The sequence below is a fragment of the Jatropha curcas genome, chromosome 11 (assembly GCF_041381405.1).
Source record: "Jatropha curcas cultivar XTBG-Jc1 chromosome 11, XTBG_Jcur_1.0, whole genome shotgun sequence".
Lineage (NCBI taxonomy): Eukaryota > Viridiplantae > Streptophyta > Magnoliopsida > Malpighiales > Euphorbiaceae > Jatropha > Jatropha curcas.
The window spans coordinates 5167542-5192623 of NC_143161.1; the positions used below are offsets into that span (position 1 = coordinate 5167542).

At 34.5% G+C, this 25082-nt stretch overlaps 4 protein-coding genes and 1 long non-coding RNA gene across 9 annotated transcripts; 2 read left to right on the plus strand and 3 right to left on the minus strand.

Annotated features, from left to right (window-relative positions):
• Nucleotides 1-2449: 2449 nt before the first annotated feature.
• LOC105634220 (C2H2 and C2HC zinc fingers superfamily protein) lies at nt 2450-7181 on the minus strand. Its single transcript, XM_012217048.4, has 6 exons — nt 6928-7181; nt 6338-6538; nt 5568-5658; nt 4607-4702; nt 4101-4498; nt 2450-2729 (listed from the first exon to the last, which is right to left on the minus strand). The coding sequence occupies exons 1-5, from the start codon at nt 6934-6936 to the stop codon at nt 4143-4145; spliced, it is 753 nt and encodes a 250-aa protein (XP_012072438.1). The 5' UTR covers nt 6937-7181; the 3' UTR covers nt 2450-2729; nt 4101-4142.
• A 462-nt stretch (nt 7182-7643) lies between these two features.
• Nucleotides 7644-9926, plus strand: LOC105634221 (PIF / Ping-Pong family of plant transposase). The gene has a single exon (XM_012217049.4). The coding sequence runs from the start codon at nt 7839-7841 to the stop codon at nt 9228-9230; it is 1392 nt and encodes a 463-aa protein (XP_012072439.1). The 5' UTR covers nt 7644-7838; the 3' UTR covers nt 9231-9926.
• Nucleotides 9927-10358: 432 nt separating this feature from the next.
• Nucleotides 10359-14238, minus strand: EMB2745 (Tetratricopeptide repeat (TPR)-like superfamily protein). Of its 3 annotated transcripts, none has more exons than XM_012217050.4 (2): nt 11834-14238; nt 10359-10979 (listed from the first exon to the last, which is right to left on the minus strand). In XM_012217050.4, the coding sequence occupies exon 1, from the start codon at nt 14163-14165 to the stop codon at nt 11931-11933; it is 2235 nt and encodes a 744-aa protein (XP_012072440.1). In that variant the 5' UTR covers nt 14166-14238; the 3' UTR covers nt 10359-10979; nt 11834-11930. The 3 variants fall into 3 exon arrangements, with proteins under 3 accessions (XP_012072440.1, XP_020534949.1, XP_020534948.1); XM_020679290.3 differs by having other exon boundaries at nt 11143-14238; XM_020679289.3 differs by having other exon boundaries at nt 11106-14238.
• A 3189-nt stretch (nt 14239-17427) lies between these two features.
• Nucleotides 17428-18882, plus strand: LOC110009441 (uncharacterized). 3 transcript variants are annotated; one of them, XR_016318821.1, is made up of 3 exons: nt 17441-17639; nt 17735-18442; nt 18520-18882. It is a non-coding gene; the product is annotated as an uncharacterized LOC110009441 (long non-coding RNA). The 3 variants fall into 3 exon arrangements; XR_002284342.3 differs by having other exon boundaries at nt 17459-17639; nt 17735-17867; XR_016318820.1 differs by having other exon boundaries at nt 17428-17639; nt 17735-18882.
• LOC105634224 (CDPK-related kinase 5) lies at nt 18765-24801 on the minus strand. Its single transcript, XM_012217051.4, has 11 exons — nt 24104-24801; nt 22512-22642; nt 22188-22229; nt 21976-22084; nt 20956-21034; nt 20555-20851; nt 20363-20475; nt 19925-20032; nt 19746-19808; nt 19474-19641; nt 18765-19342 (listed from the first exon to the last, which is right to left on the minus strand). Exons 1-11 carry the CDS (start codon nt 24638-24640, stop codon nt 19202-19204), a joined length of 1788 nt encoding a protein of 595 aa, XP_012072441.1. The 5' UTR covers nt 24641-24801; the 3' UTR covers nt 18765-19201.
• Nucleotides 24802-25082: the final 281 nt, after the last annotated feature.

The following is a 25082-nucleotide window of genomic DNA, read 5'->3' on the forward strand; positions in this document are numbered from 1 at the left end:
ATAATGATGATAGTTATTGATTATGGTTCATAATAATAATTTTGATATTGAGTTTTGTACTTGTAATATAAAAAAATTAAAAGTTTCTTGTTCCTTTTCTTTTCTTTTTTTTTTTAAAATTTTCCATTTTAATTTATATTTTGAAAATAAGAAAGTAGTTAATCCAGTTTAATGATTTTTAAATTGGTCTTAAATAATAATAATAATAGTGTAAATTAGGCAAGAATCCATTATCTAGTTGTTAATTAATCTTAATTAAGTGCACAAGCTGGTTTTGTGGATCCATTTATCTTTTCAAGATTTCATTTATATTATGGTATGCTCTGGTTTTTTGGCTGTCAAATCTATTTATGCACTCCTTTAACTGTCCTCTAATACATTTTTAAAGCTACTTGACTTTCCATCAAAGGGTACTCTATTGTCCAGTAATAGGAAAAGCTACCACTTTTTTCCTTGGCTTATGCTTACAAAGTAGACCACCATCAAAGCATTTATGTCATCTTTAAGATACAAAAGTACTAATTTTGAATATTTTCACATTTGAAACATTTGTCTCTAGATGTATCCTTAAATCAAAGGAAGAAGATAATATCAGAATTGTTGTGTTCATTTTTTTTTTTTTATAAAGAATCTGTCAGTATATGGTCTACCACTTTCAGGTTTTGAATTCTGACCTTACGAGTAAAGTTTGTTAATTCAGATTTTAAATCCTAATCTTACAAGTAAAGTTTATTAATCCAACCGCTTGTTGGCATTGTTGTATTCATTTTCTGTAATGAATGGCAAAATCTAAATTTTATCACTTGATATTGTAAAGTGAAATAGTGAAAAACACTTTTTGGCAATATATATAATACAAAATTTTCTCCTTTGTTTTTTAACTTTTGCTTTGACAAGGAAAAGACATTCTCATGCGTTTTAAGCAAGTCTAATTGATTAACTTTCTACTAATCAATTTACTTCATCGGCTTTGTATTTCTAACTTTTGACTAACTTTCTTTAGAACTTATCATCTTCAACAGAAAAAATAATGAAATTCAAAGCTTTAGTGGAAAGCATTGGGAACCAAGAAATGATTTTGGAGAAGTTAGAAAGACAGTTGTTACTGTGTCATAATCAGAAACAGAGCAAGAGAAACCGAATTGAAGTCTCCGTCTTATTCTATTTCATGTCTTGGCAAATATGTAACTGGATGCATTTTTTATCCAAGTGGAGTGGTAGTTAACAACCAAACTCTTGGACCACAAGAGAGAATTTTATTAACAATAACAATCACAATTAGTGGAAGCAGCTAGGCCTGTAAACGAGTCTATCCGGCTTGATAGCTTTCAAACTCAGTTCGAAAAAAATTTAAAAAAATCATGCTTGAATTAAACTCAAACTCGAGCATGCTCGTTTAGCAACCAAGCCGAGCTCGGGTTTAATAATGTTCAACTCGAAAACTTATCGAGTCTTATCGAACTTTTATATATACATATATATTATTTTAGACTTACTTAAGCATCAAATTGAACTCAAGCTTAAAATTATTTGAATTGAATTCAAGCCTCAAATCGAGTTCCAATCAAGTTCGAGCCTAAAATATTTAAACTCGTTGAGTATCGAATGAAGTTAAATTTCAACGAGTCGAGCTCGGGTCATTTACATCCCTAGTGGCAGGTCATTAGAAACTTTTCCTGTGGGCTAACTCGAAATGTCAAACAACAAATTATGTAATTAGGTGAGTAAATTTTGAAAAGAGTGAAAAGAAACTGTGATTTCCCCTTCTTTTTAATCTTCTAATGATGATATTCTCAATTTTGAAAAGGGATTTTATCAAAATCATCAATAAAAAACAATTAGCGACAATTAAGCTAAAATACCTGTCAAGATTATTCTGGATAGACCAGACCAGATTTGATTCAAATCTGGAAAGGGTGTTGATGTGTATTGATCTTAATTACATGCAAATGGAAAATGTACAACAAAAGTCCAACATTTGACGTGTATTACAAAGACAGGCCTTATAAAATTCAGCCACATGACCAATTGACAGTCCCACAAGCTCACAGACAATGACTCAATATTTATTTCCCCTAAAGCTTATGTCCATTTCCATAGCCGATTTCTATGACTTTGACGAGCAAGTCTCAGTACCGACCAAGTCAACTGTAGACAGTACGAAACATGTAAACAGGTGCACGTTTTTTTATCCCTTTTCTGTGTGTTTGCAATTTAAAATGTGAACTTACATTAATATAACAATGAGTTAACAAAAGTTGCTTCAACATTGCCAAGAAACTTCTGGTTTCTATCACAGTTCAAGGTGAAGATTTGCTACTACAAGTTCTTTCTCAACCGGTAAAAAAGCATGTGAACCATTAAACAAAAGCGAAATTCTTAAAAGTAGTGTATACTTCAATGAAAAATAATAGAAAGAGAAGCACTCACTGGTTCATTGCAATAAATATTTCCAATAGGGCACCATTCTTCATTCAAAAAAAAAAAAAAAATGATCGAGTTTCATAATGCGGCTGTTCAATTAGAACAAGAGCAATTGCATACAGTACACAATTTTGTTTCCTCACCATCGTCCCATATAAATTAATATCTATCAATTACAGCAACGGACAATGCATCATATTAGAGTTCAAAACACTTACAGAGTTTGGACAATCCCTTTGTGTAATATGTAGATTCCAAATATAGGTGCCACCATTGGTTATCTGTTGTAAGACAATTCGCCATATCTGCATAAAAAAAGGATAAACTTTTATCCATATTTCTCTGGTGCACTAGACACATTAAAGCACAGAGATACCTAATTTTACCTATGCCCAAGGCACAAGTGTACAGCCAAGGATAAAAAGCATAGTTCTATTAGAAACGTATACAAAAATGTACAATGTTTTTAGCCTTTTAATTACAAGGCAGCTGAATACTACCAAGACTAGCTCAACATGAATGATGTTTAGTAAAAGAGCTAAGAAATCACAACACATGCAATACAAGTGTAGGAACTACAAATTCTACTCCCAAACTACTCAAATATCGCAAAGAAGATGACTGTTGAGATTAGTTCAACACATGCAATATACACACAAGACAACCAAGAATATGGCAAGCACTCCCATCAAACAAATTATCCTCTTCTTCTCCCTCTAAATAGACTAGGCCCTCACTCTTTTCAGCTCCAATATATTAGCCTAAAATTAGAAGCACTTCTGCTGCTTCTCCAGAAAATAAGGTTGACTAGGATGAGGAAGAAGGAAGGCTGCTCTAGTTCATGATCAGGACGTAATATCATATGGTGAAATTCACCACTAAAGGTTGATCATATGTCGTACTTATTATTGAAACAGATATTTACAGCCCAACGGCTATGACCAATTCACATAAGCATAAAGTAAAAAACTACAACTGTAAGAGAAAAAAACCAATATAAAATAATTAACCATTGCTCAGGCCTAGGATAACAGCAGGTGCTTACTTTAGATGGTGTCTTACTTGTGATCACTCGAGACGGAGGAACTAGGGTCTAGGTGTGCCTACAGTATGCTTTTTCCCAAACTATGAAAATTCACATACCATGGCAATATCAATTTGTTTTCCCACGGAATGGAGGAACTCATTGAATATATTGCCTTAAGATCTTCAATCCAAACATAAAAACTTTGCACAATCAGAAGTATGTGCAAAACCAGACCATACAAAAGCAAAGAGAGAATGAATGATGAGTAAAATTGTCAACAGTTAAAATAAGAAGCATGCCAGCAAAAAAATTCTAGGACAATATTAGTTCACTCATGTTATGTTTGATCAAATGAGGGCCTTGTTTCTGGTTTTAGTTTAAATTGTTTCAAAGAAAATTAGCAGATTCTTTAATTCCAAGATTCAGGAATAGACCTGAATTCATAGATGTGAATGAGAAATTTCAATCTACTTTCAAATAATAATTTTTTCTCATTTATGAAAAAAACCTAAGTTTAAGAATCTAACCAATCAAATAAACACATGTAACATCAAATCTCGAGCTCCCTGTTTCAAGTCCCTCCATCCAAACACGACATTATGTTTTATCATCCAAGTTAAGTTTGTAAAAGAACAAATTCAAAGCATACCCCTCATGTTTAGGAGATGAAATTTCTTGTTTGTGCTCCAAATCAGCGTTTGTAAAGTCCAAGCAAATTTTTCTCCCTCTCCTCAACTCTTTTCTTTGCAGCCTCCCTTGCTTTAAGTGCAGCTTTTTCTTCTTGAGATATTACCTTTGGCTTCTCATCCTGCCTCTTTCTCTTGTTAACAGCAACTGCTGAAGTAGCACCTTTAACAGATCTCATGGGGTTCAAAGAAGCTGCGACAACTGGACCAGGTGGCGGCCCATTTTGAGCAGCACTTTTGGAATCCTTCGCTGAACCTGCTGCTGACATCAATAAAGGCTTTTTCAAAATTGATTCTTTATGCTTGGAATCTGATGAACCTTGAACTGAAGCATATGCCTCTTTCTGTGTTACCCACTTGCCTGTTGCAAAAATTCTAAGTCAATGTGCCATAGACAACATAAAACACATGGATCAGAATATAGAATAAAAGTAGACCAAGTAAAAAACACAATTATCTGAGTTCATACCTACAGCATCAGAGTAATAAAAACCTGATTTTGGATCATAATGCAACCCATTGCTCTGGCTGTAGTAGTAGCCTGAAGTGCTGTCATACTCCCACTCTGTCATCATTCAGAGCTGTATCAGTTTGAACAGTAAAGCAATCAACACAAGAAGGATCTAATAGGATGATGCCCATTTAAAAAATTAGGGAAGAGCATTCAATAACATCATTCTTGTCACGAACAACAAGAATTAAAGTGAAGAAGAAAACATGGAAAGAGATCAGCACAATGAGATGGATTTCAAATCATTTCATTACAGCTCACTCATAGTTATCAATTACTGAGGTAGCAAATGAACAAAATTAACAGGATTATTTCTGGCCTTACAATAAGTCTACCAGTGAACAGAACAAACATAAAAACATATAGAAAATTTTACACAAAATTTATGTATTCATCTAGTCAAACATCACTACCTTGAGTCTAGATATTACAAACTCAATTGCCTTCTGACTAAGTACCTAAAACCTGAGTCTTATGACAAAAATACAATCATCTGCGAAGAAGTGAAGAAAAACTTCCATCAAGGACTACTTAGCTTATTTACATTCTTTTGAGTTTAGTTTGAATCCATTCAATGATCAACCTTGAGCTTTTCTATCAACCAACTTATAAATCAGCCCACTTTTATGTTGTGAAAGAATGGCAATGCAAACTAGTAATTCCAATGTCTTAAAAGCTTCAATGCTAAAATAAATATCAACCATGTTTCCAGAATAGCTGATTTTGCAATTTACCTTAATCCAAAATTTCATTTTACCATAAAAAGGAAGATCATATGGTCAAACACATCTTTAGAAAGTGATCCAATGACATCCAATTGTGATGCATATCTGCATTTTGCATGTATTTTCAGAACTTGCACAAATCCTAGAGCAAATATTTTTAACTTCAACGAAAATATCAGATCCTTTATACTTACCCTGTTGACCATCCTCTTGAATATCTAACGCATGGACAGTACTGGTCTCCTCAAAATTCGCTATATCCTTCTGATAACTGCGCTTTGCTTTCTGCAAAGAATTTTAAATCAAAAAAATAAAAATAAAAATATTCAGTAACTAACAACAACAACCACATAGCTTATTAATCTAAAACAAATGTGGGAAAAGAAAGGGAGAGGGAAGAGAGAGGTTTAGTTGCAATCTTAGACACTCACATCTTCTGAAGAGAAAACGAGGACAGTGCAATTACAACAGACACTCACAGAGGAAGCTTAACACACTTTTTGAGGAGGTAATAATGCTTTAATATAAATAAACATGTGAGTGCAGATAACATACGTGACATTGATTCAACCTTTACACATGAAACAGTTAATTTTCTGTCACACACAGTTACAATGTACCAAAAGTTGCTTATATCAGCCTTTTTTTAGATGGCGTTAAACACTATTCTGAGTTTGATGTCTAGCATACCCTTTATCAGTGAGTTTCATTGAGAAAATACAACAGACATCAATCTGATCCGTTGTTACAATTTCCAACAGTCACATACTCTATGTCCAATCTGCCTGACTTATCTATGGATATCATAAGAAAATCAAGGACTCTCAAATATACTTAGAGGAGAAAAAAGAAGGTTAAAATTCTAACTTATTCAAGGATATATTCAAAAAGAAAAATAGATGAAAAATTTTGAGCTTTGCATATACCAGTAAATAGAAAAATAAACGCTTTTGCTACCACTTACAGCTTCGATTTGCTCAATGGCGCGGACTGCTTCCTTCTGTTGCTTCTCCTTGGCAGCATTCTCTTTTCTCATAGAAGCAAGCCTCTTGGCAACATTATCCTTATGACGTTGGCCAAGCTCATGGTTCCTGATGCTGGAAGGATTATTTGATATGTAGATTTTGCAAAAGTCACACCATTTGTTGCCTTGACTAACCCAATACTGTAGATAAAGGCAAAAAATAAATCCAAGACATAAATACTTTAAACAAGAAGAAGAAAAGACGTATCTGTAAATTGCATTCTATATTGATACCTAAAATCAAGACAAGGTGGTTTCAAAAATAATGCCAGAAACGAAAATCTAGTTACAAAATTGCCATATAGCACAAGGAGCAACCAAAATTGAAACCAACACCGTCATGTCCAAGAGCTACATCTTGTTTATGCAACAACTAATTTACTGCTATACCAAAATCACCGTACACACAACTAAAGAGTATGAAGAACAAACTTTCAATATCGATCATCGGCAACATCATTGCTAGCAATATGTTGCTTTTTGAAAATTTTGAATCAGAAAGAGAAAGGAGGATATTAACATAATCATACCTCAGTCATGTCTAAGAATCGGAGATTGAAGAAGACGAATTTGACTTATACTTCCACGAGAACCAAGCAATTAACTCTTCAATTTGAAATTTTGATGATTGAAAACAAACACGAACGACTAGATAGTAAAGCCCTAATTCAAATTCACCGTCGTTTAGTGCTCTCGCCTCCACTCGCAACCGGGTTTGATTTGATTACTGTAATAACCGCAATAACCAAACCGGCTTTGGTTAGTCCTGTCGCTGCATTATTTTATAATATACGCCTCTTTCGGTTCAAAATTGCTTAGTTCCTGAATAGTAGTATACTAGTTGTCAAGGAAATTATTTATTCGGGAGTGTATAATTTGAATGTGATTATAATTGAAAAATAAATTGCTTTTAAATATTAAAAGATAATAATACTTATAATATAAATAATAAGATAAATTGATAAATTTATTATATTAAATTAAAAAAATTAAAAAGTAAAATATTCAAATTCAAAACTTATAATTTCTCGTATAAATAACAAAATCAATCAAATTATGTGTATTGTTCCTATCAAAAAATATTGTTATTTATTAGATATAAAAATCTATAAAAATGATAAATCTAAAATGATTATAAATAAAAAATCTAAAATAATATTAACCTTTTGGTTCTCTTTTTGTAATAAATTTTTTTGTAGGAGAAAAAGGTTCTGAAAACAATTCAAATTTAGAAAGCAAAAACACAACTATTAGCTTGTAGTTGCATATGTCGTGTCAACCAACCAAAACACAAAAAGCATAAGCTTGACACCCAATTTTGACCGAAAATTTTTTATTCCTCTCTCAGAAATCCGAACAGCAGATGCCCAGATCACGTTCTTCTTCAAACCCTAATTCACACCCTGCAAAACCCTAAAATCCTCAGCACAAATATACCCTCATGGACGAATCATTCTTGTTAATGCTTTCAAATCTCCTTCACCTTCACAACACCTTAGACCCTGCTACGTCTCTTCTTTCCTCTCCTTCCACTCCCTCCGTTTCCTCTCCTTCTCTTTCCTCTCCTTCCCCTTCATCTCTCCTCTCCTCATCCTCAGCTGCACCTCTCCTCTTCTTCACCCTCGCCTCTCTCCTCTCCTTCCTCGCTTCCTCCAAACCCCGGAAGCAAAATCCCAACGACACTCTCAATAACATCAATAATGCCAACCCTTCCGATAATTCCGCTCCTCCCGACAATTCCGCTCCGCCTGAGACCGCTGCTTACTCCGTTGCTGCTTTCCGGGCACTCTCCACCGAACACATCTGGTCTCTGGAAGCTCCTCTTCGTGATGCCCAATGGAGGTCTTTGTATGGGCTCTCGTATCCGGTTTTCACTACTGTTGTTGAAAAGCTTAAACCCCATATTACTGCCTCTAATCTTTCTTTGCCTTCTGATTATGCTGTGGCTATGGTCCTTTCGCGGCTTGCTCATGGTTACTCAGCAAAGACTCTTGCTTCTCGGTATTCTCTCGAGCCTTACTTGGTTTCTAAGATCACTAACATGGTAACACGTTTGTTAGCTACTAAGCTTTACCCTGAGTTTATTAAGATTCCTGTTAGTAGGCGTAGGTTGATCGAGACTACACAAGCTTTTGAAGAGCTTACTTCGTTGCCTAACATGTGTGGTGCTATAGACGGGAGCCCAATCAAGTTCCATAGAGTGCCCAGTGATCAAACCGGGGCGAATTTGTATAAATGCAGATATGGGTATTCTTCAGTTTTGTTGCAGGTAGTGGCTGATCACAAGAAGATATTTTGGGATGTGTGTGTTAAGGCCCCTGGTGCTACTGATGATGCTACGCATTTTAGGGATAGTTTGTTGTACAATAGGCTTGTTTCTGGTGATGTTGTGTGGGATAAGGTGATTAATATTAGGGGTCACCATGTGAGGCCTTATGTAGTTGGGGATTGGTGTTATCCTCTATTGTCGTTCTTAATGACACCCTTTTCGCCAGATGGGGCAGGAACTCCAGCACAGAACTTGTTTGATGGGATGTTGATGAAGGGGAGGTCTGTGGTGGTGGAGGCTATTGGATTGTTGAAGGCAAGGTGGAAGATCTTGCAGGACTTGAATGTGGGTCTTAATCATGCCCCACAGACAATTGTTGCTTGTTGTGTGTTGCATAATTTGTGCCAGGTTGCAAGAGAGCCGGAGCCAGAGATTTGGAAGGAACCTGATGAGAGTGGATCTCCAGCTAGAGTACTTGAGAATGAGAAGTCATTTCATTATTATGGGGATAGCTTGAGACAGGCATTGGCTGATGATTTGCACCAAAGGCTTTCATCACGATAGATTTCTCTGGAGATCTAGCCTCAATTTCTTTGTAAGGATATACAATTTAGCTGGTTTGTGGGTTTCCTTATGCATTGTTTGTTGACCTCTTTTTAGAAAGAGCAAAATATAGATTTGTGGGCTAGTGAAGTTCATGAGTAATCAATTCACTGTACTCACTGGGAAAGCTGACTTGGAATGTAACTTTTCTAATTAGATGGAATCCTGATCTGGAGGGTGGCACTGCTGAATTATTACTGGTCCTGGCTTTTTCTTTGAATAGATGATTAATGTGTTGTCTTATTTCTACTAATTCTTTGGAGAGCTATTAGGTGGACTCAATGGAATGCTTATTCAAACTTCATACTGTGAAGAGAATATATGAATCTTATAACCATCAAGAATGAGCATCTGCTCGGAGAAATTTCATGTGCTAACCATACAGTGAGTTCTAACCCTGTGCCTCTGTTCTAGTACAGTGAGATCTAATCCTGCACCTCTGTTCGGACAATGATGATCCAGGTAAAACAGCTTGAAGAAGTCTATTATTGGGAAACTTTTGATTTTTATTTTCACTGTTGTAAACTCAGTCAGTTGTGACCTCTTCATAGTTTATATTTATGGGTTTCTGGTTTTGCATTTTTAGTTGCATTGATGAAGTGATTGTAATTGCATCTTTTTCCCAAATTCTGATCCAAGGTCTTCTCTCTTGTTATATTTGTTATTTTCTCGTCTGGGTTGATCTTGTTTTACATAATCTTAGGCCATTCGAATTAGAGCCAGTTATTGGATAACCTAAGCGACATAGTTTTTTCTGTAGTCTGTAATTTTTTTCTTTCGGAAATATGCATTTTGGCATTTTAGAAGTTTGCTTTCCTGATATTATAGTCACCAATTGTGAACCGTGGTAAAATGGTGGTGTTGTGTTCTATTGTATACCATTTCATCTCATTTGTATCACATCAATCTACGTGCAACCTTGCCTCTTTATTATCTCACTTAGATCAAAATTTGAGGCCTCAGAATGTGGTCAAGCGTTGAAAAAAGGATGGTTTATTGTGTTCTCAGTACAATGTGAGTAGCCATTACAATTTTAGAGAAATTACATGTTATGATTGCTTAGTTTCTTATATCTGTTATATCAGTGCGTCGATAAATTGAGGACATTCTATTCCAATTGATGCTATTCTTATACAGTTCTACACTGCAAACCTGACAAGGCTATGCTAATTTCTTACAATAATCTTGGACATATTTAACTGAGTTTACAAATGGGAAAATAATTGATTTGCCTAATGGTCTTTGTTGCCTGCTTTGCTGCCAGCTTCTGCAACCATTTCTTCGAGTCACTTCAGCTTCTATCTCTTCTCCTGTATGATGCAGTTTGTTGTTTTGAGAAATTGCTAACCTCCAAGTTATAAGCAAAAGTTGTAGTTGATGGCTGAGAATTCTTGGGGCACATGGCCAACTTTGTTTGCTAAAGCATTTCCAAAGCAATAAGCTCTTTCACATCATGTCGCATATGTGCTCAAAGACTGCACTTGGCTCAAGCCCTAATTAGTTTAACACAGGTATTTATGAAATTGATGAACAAGATCCTAAGAAGCTAATTAATGCTCGACCATGAGAAAAGGTGGGAAAGTCGCCAGTCAAACAATAACATGATGAAATTTTCCCTTCATCTTAGAAAGCTGAATATTGTAGTTACTGAGCTACTTCAAAGAGTTCGATACAGGCTTTCTTCAATATTCATCAGCCGTCCAATGTAACCTGCTAGAGCAATAAAGTCAAAATGGAAAATGAAAATGCAAATCTGAATCAAAGTTTGAAAAGTTCACTTCCTACGAATCAATTCTAAAAAATAAAAGAATTAAAACAGGAATGTGGCATGTTTACGTGTGAGGTCGGTGGAGTGAATACTGATGCATCTCACCTAGACCAACTTCTTTCAGTGGCTCGATGAGAGGAGTTCTATCTTTCATGTGGATGTACAAGTGATTCAAATAAAATGATGACGGAAAAGATGCTAAAACCTATGATCTCTTCCAAAACCGGAATGGTATTAGGATTTGCAAGTATCTGTTGAAGTTTAATATTCATGGAGATATAAATGGGAGAAGGCAAACAGAATTGGATTACTCATAGATGATAAGCAACATAAAAACCAGGATGATTGCATTTATACCAAATAGGCTGAATTTTAAAATAGAAGGGTGGAAAAGGAGTTATTGGTGTTCCTGGGGTGAGGTTGGGATAGCCCATGGCCAACTATACAACATGATAATCAGCAGTTGATCATACTGCATAGATGTAGAAATATGATGACAGAGCAGAGAGCAGCTTGAACAATCTCTTTTGCATATATAATGTGCACTCCACAATGCACAGTAACTGCACATACAGGAAAACGAATTGAGCTTGTGCAATGGTGCCTAATATCAAAGTATGTCACCGCTTGTGGTGCATGTATAGTTTCTAGCATAAATTAAATTTCTCCTTGACGATTGAAAAGGAAAGGTACGTGTGGTCATAAAAAACGTGTGGTCATAAATAAGTAAACTCATAAGCATCTGAATCACAGGAAGATACAGGGAGTGATGAACATCTTCCGAGAGCCACCTTACCACTTGATTCTTGAGCTATCAGAAAGGCAAAGCAAAGAAAATATTGACCAGCCAAAGAATGTAATTTCCATCCAGCAGACTATTCCCTAGAATTAGTCTAAGTCCCACTATTAGGAATGAGGCCATCCTTGGCCATTTCAGTAAGAACATCCAAAACCACATCCATATTCCCTTCTTTATGATTGATTTCAATAAGAAGTTGGGCATGCTCAGCATCAGTAAGCTTGCAGCTTCTCAGTATGTTCACTATGACTTGATTTAACTCTTCATTCATCCCCTCCGAGAATAGTGCCTTTACCAGAGCAATAATAGTCACAGTATGAGGAACAAAACCAAAATGAACCATTTTATTATAAAGGTTGTAGGCCTTCTGAACATTGCCACCTCTACAATGACCATGTATAATAACATTATAAGCAGCTTCATTCGGTTTGTGGTTTCTCTCTATCATTGAATCAAAAACTCGATCTGCTTCATCCATCAAACCTTTCATACAAAATCCCTTCATAAGAGCTACCCCACTCTTAAATTCAATATTACAGCAACTTTCTATCAGTGTATTATATGTTACGTCAGATGGGATAGATTCATCGTAAAACAACTTAAGCAGAAGCCTCTTTGCTTCCTTAGCTCGAGCTTGTTTTTTTAGCCCATTGATAAGCACATTGTAAGTAACAGCATCAGGTAGAAAGCCTTTCCGTATCATTTCATCATGCAAACGAAGAGCAGTGTTTAAATCTTCTTTACAATAAGCATCAATCAAAATTGTATATGTAAATTCATCAGGAGGCAAGCTCATTGTCAACATCTCTTGGAACAGATCACAAGCTTCAGTTAGTCTTCTCTGTTCACAGAGTCCTTGAATGAGTGATGAATAGGTAATGGCGTCAGGGAAAACACCCTTATCAACCATCTCCACCTTCATTTGGAATGCCCTATCCAACTCTAGGTTACGAGAAAAACCAGATATTATAGTACTATAACTTACAACGTCAGGGGACAACCCTTTGTCCACCATATCTTGTAACAATCCTATGGCCTCTTCCATCCTTCCCAATACACAATGTCCATTAATAAGGGCATTGTAAGTCACAATTGAAGGTGAGAATCCGCTCCTGGTCATTTCATTCAGAACTCGGTAAGCCTCATTCAAGAATCCTTGTTGTGCAAACCCATTGATCAATGTTGTGTATGTCCTTTCATTTGGACGAAGCCCTCTAACATGCATCTGATCAAGAAACTCCATTGCACGATTCAAATTTCCAGCTTTACACATACTATTAATTAATGAAGTATATGTAACAACATTAGGTGACAATCCATTTCTCACCATTTCTGCATGCAAAACAAGCGCTTGGTGGAAATTATCCTTATTGCAATAGCCATTTATGAGTGTATTGTAAGTAACTTCATCAGGAGAAAAACCCTTACTAGCCATCTCGGCCAGAAAGTCACTCGTTTCCTTTATCCTTCCTTCTCTACACAGCCCATTAATTACCATATTATATGTAATCAAATTTGGCTCCAGACCCTTCAAAGCCATTGATCTCAACAAATCAAATGCTTCATCAATCCTCCTCAACTTACAATATGCATCAATCATCGTATTATAAGTAACCACATTAGGCAAACACCCATTCCTCTCCATGTCCTTCAAAAACCTTAAACCCATATTCAAATTCCCCGCCCCACAAAATCCCCTAATCAGAATATTGTAACTATACACATTTAAAGAAACGCCACTTGCAATCATTTCCCTATACACCTCCTCGGCCAACCTAAGAGGTTTTTTACACCTAATTATTGAATCTATAATAGCATTATAGGATAAAACGCCAGGCATAAATCCATTCAATTTAGCTAAATTAACAATATTTAAAGCCTTATCCATAAAATTCAAATGAGAATAAGATTTTACCACTAAATCAAAAACCGCAGAGCTCGAATTACAGATATGGTAAGTTTCTTTAAGGCATTGAAACACGAAATTGCCATCATCATCAATTGTATTGACAGCCAAGTCCTGAGCTATGGTCTGCGCTATTTTATAGAGCCTGAATTTAGTCAAAATATGAAGAGCGAGGCACTTGCAGTGTGAATTGAAGAATTGGAGGGGTTGGGCCCAATTCAGGAATTTTAAGGTTAGCGTTTGGTCATGCTGAGATTTTAGGAGTAAATACGAAGCTGCTTCAGGGGTAAACTGGGAAGACAGGGAATTTAGGTGGTAAGGATGGCGTTTTAAGAGAGATAGGGCTTTGTCTGCTAGAAGAGCATCTGTGGGAGATGAAAGGAAAGGGATGGTATGGTGAATTTGGGGTTTTGGAAGGGGCATTTCGGGAACCTGAGGAAAAACTCAGAGAGAAGAACAGCAAGTCAGCTGGAGAAGACGACTTGGGTTTAACGTTTAAGGAGTTCCTTTTTTAATTTATTTATTTGGTCCTCAAACTTTTAAAAATTTATTTTCACCCCTTACTATGGTGAATAATAAATTAAAAATAATATAATCAAATAATAAATTAAAAATAGTATAGTCAGTTCACTCTAATTGAGCCTAATAGTTTTACTCTGAACTTTGTTCTATTGCATTTTCACTCCAATCGACCTTAAACCATGAATTTTGACATTCTATTGCAGGAGCACCCTAAATACAATATATATATATATATATAATCATGAAATAAAAAAAATTTTTAAAATGTTGGCGTGGCACTCTCCTTTCTCAGTATTCTTTTTTTCCTTTTTTTAGAAATTTTGGATTTTTCTTTTTTTCTCTTTTTTTTATTTTGATTGGATATATTTTTAAAAAAAATATATGTATTCAAATTTTTGAATTTTTTAAATATTTTTTTATCTATATAATATCTATATATATCTATATATATGTCATTCTAAATCTCTCTATTTGAAAATTTTCATTTTGTACTGACCGTTGAGAGTCTCGTATCATTTGTTTATCATTTTATATTTATATTGATTTAATCTTTTTTATATAGATGTGATTGGTTTTCTTTATTCTGATATTCCTTTATAAGTGGATTTGAGAATTGACATTGAGGTAATCTCTTGATCCTTCTTTTATTATAATTTTTGTGTATTCATTTTGTTTTTCTTTTCGTTGCATGCATCGTATATTTAGTTTGAAAGAAGAATGAGCACTCTCTTCTTTGAAAATTTTTTTTTTCTATCTTATCTATTTATCTATTAAGAATTATATGTGATATTTTTTTACAATCGTTCACTAATTCAAAACACCATAAACACATATAGCTCTGGTTGCCACATTTCATAACTTTCCTAACTTTATAGTACAACAAATTCATTTTTTCATTTCACAAACAGATGCAAGCATTAATTTCTCTTAATATTTTATTACAGTTTTTAGATAATCAGAGTATTTTGATCATGTTATATTACATGTAGCTAAGCTTGCGAAAGAGCAAGGATTGGCCATCAATGTCGAAGGAGGTAGACTTTGTGCTTATGCAGATATTTCATGAAATACATTATGCCTTTGTCCAGTTGAAGATATCTCATTTAATTAAATGCCTTTGTCATCTCCTCTGTTGATGTGTATTTGTTTTAAGTCTAAACTCTTTTCTTCTGCTTTCATTTCAAAGTCTTTATAATAGATAGGATATGGACACGACTTTTGTTCTCAACAAATCAGTCCAGTCTTTGGAGTTTGAATCAAGAGTAGATTAATAATCAAGGACAGTAATTATGCTTGACTATTGACTATTGATACAAGCTCATTATTAGTTATTGACCCTATAATCAAGCCTAAAATATCTCTACATTTGGGCACAGCACGGCTATGCCTTACTTTCTTAATGAAATGAATTGAAAATTTTTTTTCCTTTTTACGTTTGTTCTTTCTGTGATACTATTGATATGCAATTATAAATACAATCATCATAAAAAAAACTATCTATTTTTTTATTTGATTCAAAAATTGTTAGTTGGACATTTTGTGGATGGTTATTATTAGCAATTTTTTTGACTTAATTTTATTGTCATTCAAAAATTAAAAATGTTGATTATTTAGAAATTATAAAATAATTAATTAAATTATTTATTTAGATATTATGAATTTGTATTTTGTATTTTATATAATACATTCATAAATTCATAAATAATAAGTCGAAAAAAAAAACTAACAAGGATAAGATTCAATTTTTTTAAAAAAAATATTAATAAGCAGAATAAATTTTATTAATTATATATTCTAGGGTTTTTTTAAAATTTTATTTACGGTGTAAAATTAGGCCTTCAAAATTCTGAAATTTATTTTTTCAATTTTTAAATAGTATATAAGTATGATGTTCTTTTGTGTAAAACCTCCTATGTTTTAAGGAAAAATTTTACTTAGACCAGATCCATGACCCACTCATGAACCAAACCAATGAAAATAAGGTTACTTATTTAAACGAAAATATTTCTGACTATACACTGGGAAAAAAATGATAAAGTCGAAACACTTTTTAAAGAATTCTTACTGTCATTGATTTGGTCCATAAAGCGTGGCTATGGACCTAGTCTAGATAAGTAATTTTTATTTTTTAGTATATTTAAATTATATTTGGAATCAATAGATGACAATAAAACAATTTTTTTACTTTTCCTTTATTTTTTATGTTTTAATAATATTTAATAATAAAATTATATTTTACTGTTAACTAATTAAATTAAAAATAATATTTATCTGTATATTATCCTTATTGAATTATTTAAATTATAAAACGTTATCTATATAGAATTATATGTGGTAGGATACAATATTTAAATTATTTGAATTATAAACTTTAACCGACACCTAGACATAATTAATTGAATTTTTAATTATTTAAAATAAATTAATTACATTACAATTTCTATTATAACATGATAATCTAATAAAGCATGCGGGAAAACAGATCTTTTCATAATATATTAAATATAATTTATAAAATACAAATTCGGGCAAAGCGCAGGCCTTCACCTAGTTAGAATTTAAATTGCAAACAAAATATAAGAGTTCAATCTTTTCGATTATAAGAGTTTTTCACTAATTTAGTGTCCTAAGGAGAAAACTGCCCCTACAGTGAAAACCACAGTGTTAAAACAATCAATTCGGACTTTCAATGAATAAAAAAAATATTATTTTTTAAGTTTATTAATAATTTTCATTATTGAAATATCACTTAATTAAAAGTACATTCAACGACATTATATTTATGATATTTATTAATCTCATACTAAAACTCAAAAAAAAAAAAAAAAAAAGATTCATATCAGATATTTACCGAAATATCAACCTAAATGGCAATCTACAAGCCAAAATTGTAAAGGTTGGAAGCCTCTCTATCAGAATTGAAATTGAAATTATTGGTTTATACATGTTTAAGTTGTTCAGAGTTTGGTTCTGTTTTACAAAATTGTAAATTTATTTTAATTAATAGGATAGATATTTCTGTTAGATTTGGTGCGTGTCAAAAAAATAATAATAAATAAATAAATAAAAAGAAGAAGAACGTATGGTATACGCACCATTGACCCGTCTATTTTGGAATTTTAACGGTAAACCACTGCAACAGTACAAATTAGACTATATTTCAATCAAAAAATAAAAAATTCACACAACATCCCCTATAAATGCGTTACGTAGGAATTTATATTAATGTAGGAAAAAAGTACAGAAAATTCTCCTCACAGTTCAGGGAAAAAATGGTCGGCCGGCGGTTGCTTATTGTTAGCATCATCGTATTATTTTTGTCTTCATTTTCATTCGAGACAGTGTTGGCAAATCGAAGCAAAATCCCCATCCCAAGTGAGTTCTATTAAACTTTTATGCTTGTAAATGGATATATTTTATTATGGATATAAATTAATTTTTTATCATATAATTTCAAATTCTTGGTGCAGGAAAGAAGAATGGTGAAACTGGAAGGCATGAAAGTCTAAAGGAAAACAAAATTCTGTCACGTGCTTCTTTTTCAAGACCAGTAGGTGTTCGTGGCCATGCAGCCCCACCACCGAATTTTTGATATTTGTTATTGTAAGTAATAGATTTGAATCAAACTTAGGAGTAATCTTGTTACTTCGTAGTTATGGAGTTGTTTAGACTAATTCAAATAAAATAGCTTTCAGTGAAAGGATCAATTAATCATATAATTAATGTCCGAGATTTTCACTCACCGTTAAATAAAAGATTGCTAGAGATTTATCATTTTGTCAGTTTAGCTAGAATGAACAAAAATACTGAAAATATCTTGCAATCAATCAAATTTCTATTATTCTTTCAATCTCACAATCATCTTCACTTCTATCAATTTCAAACTTATATTGGGAAGGAGGATGGTAAGTTGAATAAAGCCAAGATGAGAGTACCTAGTGCCTTCGTGATTATCAAATTACTTATTTTAATTTTTAAGAATTTAAAATTCCTTATCCCCTGTATGAGAAAACAGTTACTCCACTTAATTAAATTTTGCTACTATATATGTAAGTAAGCCCTTCAATCCCTTTTAACGAAAATGGCTCCTAAAGGTAATATGAGTATTGTTTGCATGCTAGTGTTGCTTTTCTTGTCTGAGATCGCATTTGCTGAACAGTCCAAGATTCGCAAAACCAGTAAGTCAGATTATGAATTTTATGTACCTATATATATATATATACATACTTGTCCATGAATTGTTTGTTGTTTTCAGGAGTGGATGGTGAAGATCATGCAAACTTTGCGGAAAACAAAATTGCTGCTGACGGGAGCTCATCGCCACCTGCCCGTCACTATATTCGCAATCACTCTAGCTGCGGTACAGAGTGGTAAATATCCTAACGGCCTGCAAGAATCATAAAATTCTCAATCGCGGAATCAATATATATATTGTACGTCTGTGTGCACACGCGCATAAACTGCAATATTTGATAATATATAGATGTGCGGAATATAATATTTTAAAGATGAAACTTTCTCTTTTCATATTTGTAAAATTCAAAGTTACAGTAAAAAAAAAAAAATGGGCACGGAAGCAATGGAAATGTATGTATAACGGATCAAATAGTGGTAAAAATACCTCGTTGCCTGTTTAAGCCAAGACTAAACTATATTCTTTACAACACAACGCCAACCAGACATTTATAAGTAATATGAAACATCGGCATCATGATCGACTCTTGCTCTTTGAAGAATTTGCATGAAACTGAAGGCTCTTGGAGTCTGCACTTGGAAGCAAAGAAGCTGTATCTCCAGATGTTTCATGATTCATCAATAGTTGCTGCACATCTAACCTATATATATATATATATCATACGCGTCTCCTGGGCCGTTTCAGACAAGAAGCATAGTAAAACTCGATGCTTCCAACAGGGTCAAAAACACACATCTATTCTTCATTGCACCTTTGCAACGGTTCGGCTTGAAACACCATGCAACAATTTTACAAAACCATGGAAGCTGAGTTTTCCATCAGTATGCCTTATCCAGTCATTGAGGACAGCATGAACTGGGATCGAGGGGCCAAGCCCAAGTTCCTGAAATGTCATAAAAATTTCACACTTTTTTTGAGGCTTTGTTTGGCTAATTGGCTCCAAACATGCAGTTGGGCATCAAAATGTCATAAATTATTGGAAATTCTATAACTTTGAGGAAAGTTCTAACTTACTGAAGCAAGCTCTTCTATAACAATAGCCCTGTTTCCATCTTTATCAAAAAGCTCATATGCACTAATAGCACGCTGTTCCCACTGATCTAGTGCCTCCAGCTGATGGACGCTCAAGCCAGCTGCACAAAATTCTTCAAAATCCATTCTTCTGTATTGAAGTGCATTTAGCTGTCATGAAATGAAAATTAAAAGGGAGGTACCAATATATGCTAGAGGCCAACACCCATACAAAAAATAGAATAACCACAAACAAATGGCAAATTGTTCCTTACTGAGGAAAGGAAATCAGGTATGCGTGAATCTTTCATTGCATCCGTCGCATTTTTCATCAAGGCCTACACCAACAAAATGAAATGTTCCATTATCCAGCCATGACTATCATGCAATTTAAAGTATGCATGCGTTAGAGAGAGAGAGAGAGAGAAAAAGAGAGAGAGAAAAAGAGACCAACCATTCTAAGGTTTTCCAAGGTTATGGTGCTATTTTTGTTTGGTTCTAATAATGCAAACTGTTCCTTCAGAAAATAAAGTTCATGTACAGACAATGTCTTAGACAATGCCTGCAAGATAGATCCAAACACAAGATAGGTTCATTAAAAGGTAAGTAACAAAAAATCAAAGCTAATACTAATCAGGAAACTCAATGTTCAGATAATCTTCCACTGTCATACTGAATATCAATTTTAAGACAGATGTTTCATAATTCATGAAAAGAGAAGATGCAAATATTTAGACTTTAAAATATCTTTATTAAGTTCAAGAAGATGGAAAAGAGAAACTCCAACATCAAAAGACAAAATTGTAACATGTATCCGGCAACATGAACAAGCACAAAAGAAAAAAGAAATCAGTTTTTATTCCTGGTTTTTTCATTACAAGTATATACACACCCTTAAAGCAGCCTTACGCAGAGATGATGAGCGCATATATGCCTTCATGAGTCTGAAAATTAAGATATCAAGAGGCACTTTTATATCATTATGATTCCGGATCCAAGGATGACCTGTAAACAAAAAGATTGTCATGTTGATTCACAACAATCACATTTAGACCTATAATTATGTATGAGACAATGTACTCACTTAAAGCCTGAGCTGCCGACATTCGCTTTCTGGGGTCCTTGTTTAATAGACGTTTGACAAAGTCTTTTGCTTCTGGAGATAAAGAAGGCCAAGGTGCTTCATCAAAACTTGGATCAGCTTTCAAGACTGCCCGAAAAATTCCAGACTCAGTCCGGGCCCAAAATGGACGACTGCCACATAATAGAATATACGCTATAACACCTATGCTCCACACATCAGCCTCCGTGCTATAAGATCTATGGAGGACTTCAGGTGCCACATAGTATGCACTCCCCACAATATCATTAAGTCTTTCATCTGCAAGCCACAACATTTGTCAAAAACCTACCAAAAATCATAGGGTCAAGTGGGAAAACATTCAGAGCAGGTAATTCCATTGGACATTGCCAAAAAGCACAAACCTGGTCTGACAAAATCTGATAAACCAAAGTCTATGACTTTCAGCTGAGAGTTCTCATCCTTATTAGTATACAGAAAGTTCTGAACAAGCAAATGAATAATTTAGATTATAATGTAAGAAAGAATTTTAGATACAGCATAATATATCTATGCAGACATCCTTTTCCACCTCACTGTAATAATAAATGCTACAGCAACCAACATAATTTAACACAATCAGAAATGTCATTGTGCCTCTGTTCTTTTGCTTACTCCTCTGATATACAAAATTCCATATAGATCAGATTAAGATAACTAATATAATATCAAACTTGAGTGATTGAAGTTGGTTTCTTTTCCCATCATTCTTAAAATTTTAGCACTTACTCAGCCATGTATCTCACAACTGCAGAAACAAAAATTTAAATAAATAATTCAGTTCCCCATAAGCAACTACCATGTTGCCTTTTGGCAGGCCCAAGGCTAGGAGGCTCAAGGAAACAAATGGCTAAGATGTGCACTTATTTGTATGATGCGCGTCTAATTAAAAGTAAATATCAAAATCATATTTTTGCATATCAAATAGAACAGTTATCACCCATACCAGGATCCAAGGAATAGATAAAGCTTAAAACAGACAGGCAGACACAGATCACAAGTTCTCTGATTGACTTCAATCAAAGTGACAGCAGCAAATGAAATGACATCACACAACTACCTATTTTTTTCAATTGAGTATACAGGAGCCTAAAACTAGCACATTGAAAATAGCTGACTGCTGAAGAATTGACTTTGTGCTTCATGTGATTGAGTAACAACTGGCTACGAAGAAAAGGCATGGTAATAAAATTAGTTTCCCATCCCACTTTATTTCCCAGTTTCACCAAACAGCATAATTCTCAAATCTTAACTTTAAGAATAAACATCTGAATGGGAAGCAAGCATTTTCTTTTCTTTCCTTTTTAGTTTTTTGAAAATGCAATATAGTCCGCATGTGATTCTTTCACTAAAGAGAAAAGAAAAAAAATAGAAATAAGTTTCACCTCTGGTTTAAGATCTCGGTGGACCACCCCTTGTAGGTGACAAAAGGCAACAACCTTAAGTATCTGCGCCAAGACAGCCTTTGCATCATCTTCTGAGTATTTCCCACCCCTGAAAATGTAACAATATAGCTTTATCAGAATGTATCATGAGGTGTATAGAGAAATCTAAGCAACCTAAAATTTTAAATATGGCCAGTAACAAAGTAGATCACCTTGAAAGTATTCTGTCTAGGAGCTCCCCACCTTCACATAACCTGGAAAGTTCACGACAACTGATTAACTTTCATGAGGTAAGGATCTCATTAAGCTTGCATGCAAGTAGTGAATACTATTTCACATTTATATTAGTATACTACAAAATTTAAGAAAACACATCCTGGTGCTTGAATATGAGGGCAACAGTTTGCTGTCAAACAGGAACGGTGCTGATGACCCTTATCTAAATCATCCAGTAGGTAGAAATTTAACTCAACTAATTAATAAGCATTCAATAGATGATGGCATGTTTTATATATATTGTGGACATTCCAGCTTACTCCATCACTATATAGACATTATCAGAGTCTTCAAATGCATCATGGAACTGTACAAGATTGTTGTGTCCTGTCAAGGCCTTTAATATTTTCACCTCCCTTCTCACATCCTCGACTGCAATAGCTGTTGTCATCTGGCAATTTAGAATACATCACAATTAATTTCTATGCCGTGAGAAGATACAATAAAGAGAAATATCATAACCTTTTCACCATGCTAATTTAGAAAATATAAATTTGCACCAAATTGGCAAAAAGAACGTAAGTGTCAGCAATACTTAGAAATTTAAGATAATAGCAGAAATAAATTTTAGTGGCTTCAAGTCTTTAACCAGAAGTACACTGACAACCAAAGGAATGCGAAGGACTACCATCAAAGATATTAGTACATCGATTTCACATTCCTTCTGAAGGATTCAAGAGCACTACACGATATTCCCTTTCCAACTTGTCCATAAACTGGATGTGAAAGTTAGTAGCAACACAGAGTCCTACCAGGCTACCAGCATTGGATGTAACCAGGTCCAATGTTCAGACTAATTTTCTAGCCAACAAGGTCACAGAGCACTGCCTTACTATGGTGCTAGTTCAATCAATGGTTATGCCATTTAATTATGGTTGCAGGAAGTACTTCTCTCCTTTTGGAAGAAGATTAAAATCACCCAAGTTATTTTATTAGAGGTTAACTGCCTGATCAACTCATAAAGAATGAATTACCAATTCAAGTGTGCCCTCAATACAGATATTGGCGAATGGTCCAACTATATCTTCTCCTCATCCAATTCGAATGCAGGCATAACCTAAAAGTGGGCATTTGCGGTCCCATGTGAGGACCCCATATAATACACTGGTCCATTTCAAAAGCCAGATTCACAGACAACCATTTAAACTACTGGTTTCCTCTTCCATTAGTATAGGCTGTCAAATATCGAGCATCAAAAAAAGGTAAATAGAACAAGTCTTTAGGAAAATGTGATTCCCACTCCTTGTTAGACTACACACTTTTATTACCTGGCAAACATAAAGATTGGTGATGCAGACCACCAGCATTCTGGCTTAAAATTGCAATTTAAACCTAAAATATACCCAATAAGGTGTGCTGAACACAGTACCAAGCCATCCAGAGGTTAGTAAGGTGAGCCTCAGGCTTTTTCCATTGACCCAAAAACAACTAATAAACAAACAAAATGGTTACTTTGTGTCTATCACACTCAAAACACCAATCTTTAAGGTGAATTTACAGATAAAACTACTACCTATACTCCATCTCTAGAAGGATGCCAACCAGAAATTTCAGTGAACTTATTGTCGTTATCCCGTCTAGCTTCTCCATATCCTGATCCCCCATTCAAACTAAAAGCCTTCACCTTGTTTCAAAAATTAATAATTCAAAAAACAAAGTGTCTAATACTGAATACAAACAAAGAATCAACCACAAGATTCAGCTTTCAACTTTAAACAAAATCAGATAACATAAAAATGAAAATTAAACAAAATAAAAGTAAAGTAAAAGAAACACCTGCAAATCTAAATATTTAATAAATGATCAAATTCAGAACATAATTAAACAAAGAAAAAAGCATTTGAGAAAGAACCTTGGATTTGGGTATGACTTTAACAGCAACTTGCTGCCCCTTGCGATCACCCTTCTTGAACTTAGCAGAACAAGTATACCCAAAATGCCCTCGACCAACCTCCTCCCCCACCTCCAACCTACTAGTGAACTCTTTCGAAAACCCAAATCTCTTATCCAACTCTAATGCACCCGCATCCTCGCTCTCATCTTCTCCTTCCTCCGGAATTGCTGCTTTCTTCTTCTTTTTTCCCTGTTCACGCCTTCTTAAGACGGCCCTAATGTGTTTGGCAGGAGAAGGCGGCGGAAAAGGCTTCTTAAAGATCCGCATCGGAGTAGGAGTAGAGTCAGCAGCAGCGGGATCAGTAGAAGGCGATTTCTTGAACAAATAAGCAGGACTAGGTGTGTAGAATGGGAAGAAAGGGGACTGCTTTGGGTTACGGAGAGGTGCAAGTGGAGATTTCGGAGTCTGGTTCGGGTTAGTGGAGTCATCATTTACAGTTCCGTTTTGAGGAGCGTAAGGGTTGGGTTTGGGAGCTTTTGATGTGCAAGTCCCCATTTTTATTCTTGGTGTAGGAGGAGGTGGAGCTGCTAGTGGTTATGACATTGTGTATAGAATCTGGGGGCGGCGACGGAGGTGTGGTGGTGATGAAGAAGCAGTGAGACTGAGAGAGAGAGAGAGAGAGAGAGAGAGAGGGGAAAAAGGAATGGGCTTTGTTGGCCTATTATGGAGTAGCAGCTGAAAAGTGAAAGTGAGCTGTACAGTGTGACTAGCCATGAGCCATGCACATGACTTGCTTTTACATGAACTGTTTTTTTCCTTTTTTTTTTTAACTTTGACCGACCTAAAAAATTCTTTAGTGTGCTAATGATGTATAGTTACCGCCTAATGTTCAAATTTTATTAGTTTAAGATTTCATGTAACCAAATAAATGCCAATAACTTAAAACAAAAAAAGAAAAAAGATTAACAAGGAATTCCTCAAAAAAAAAAAAAAAAAA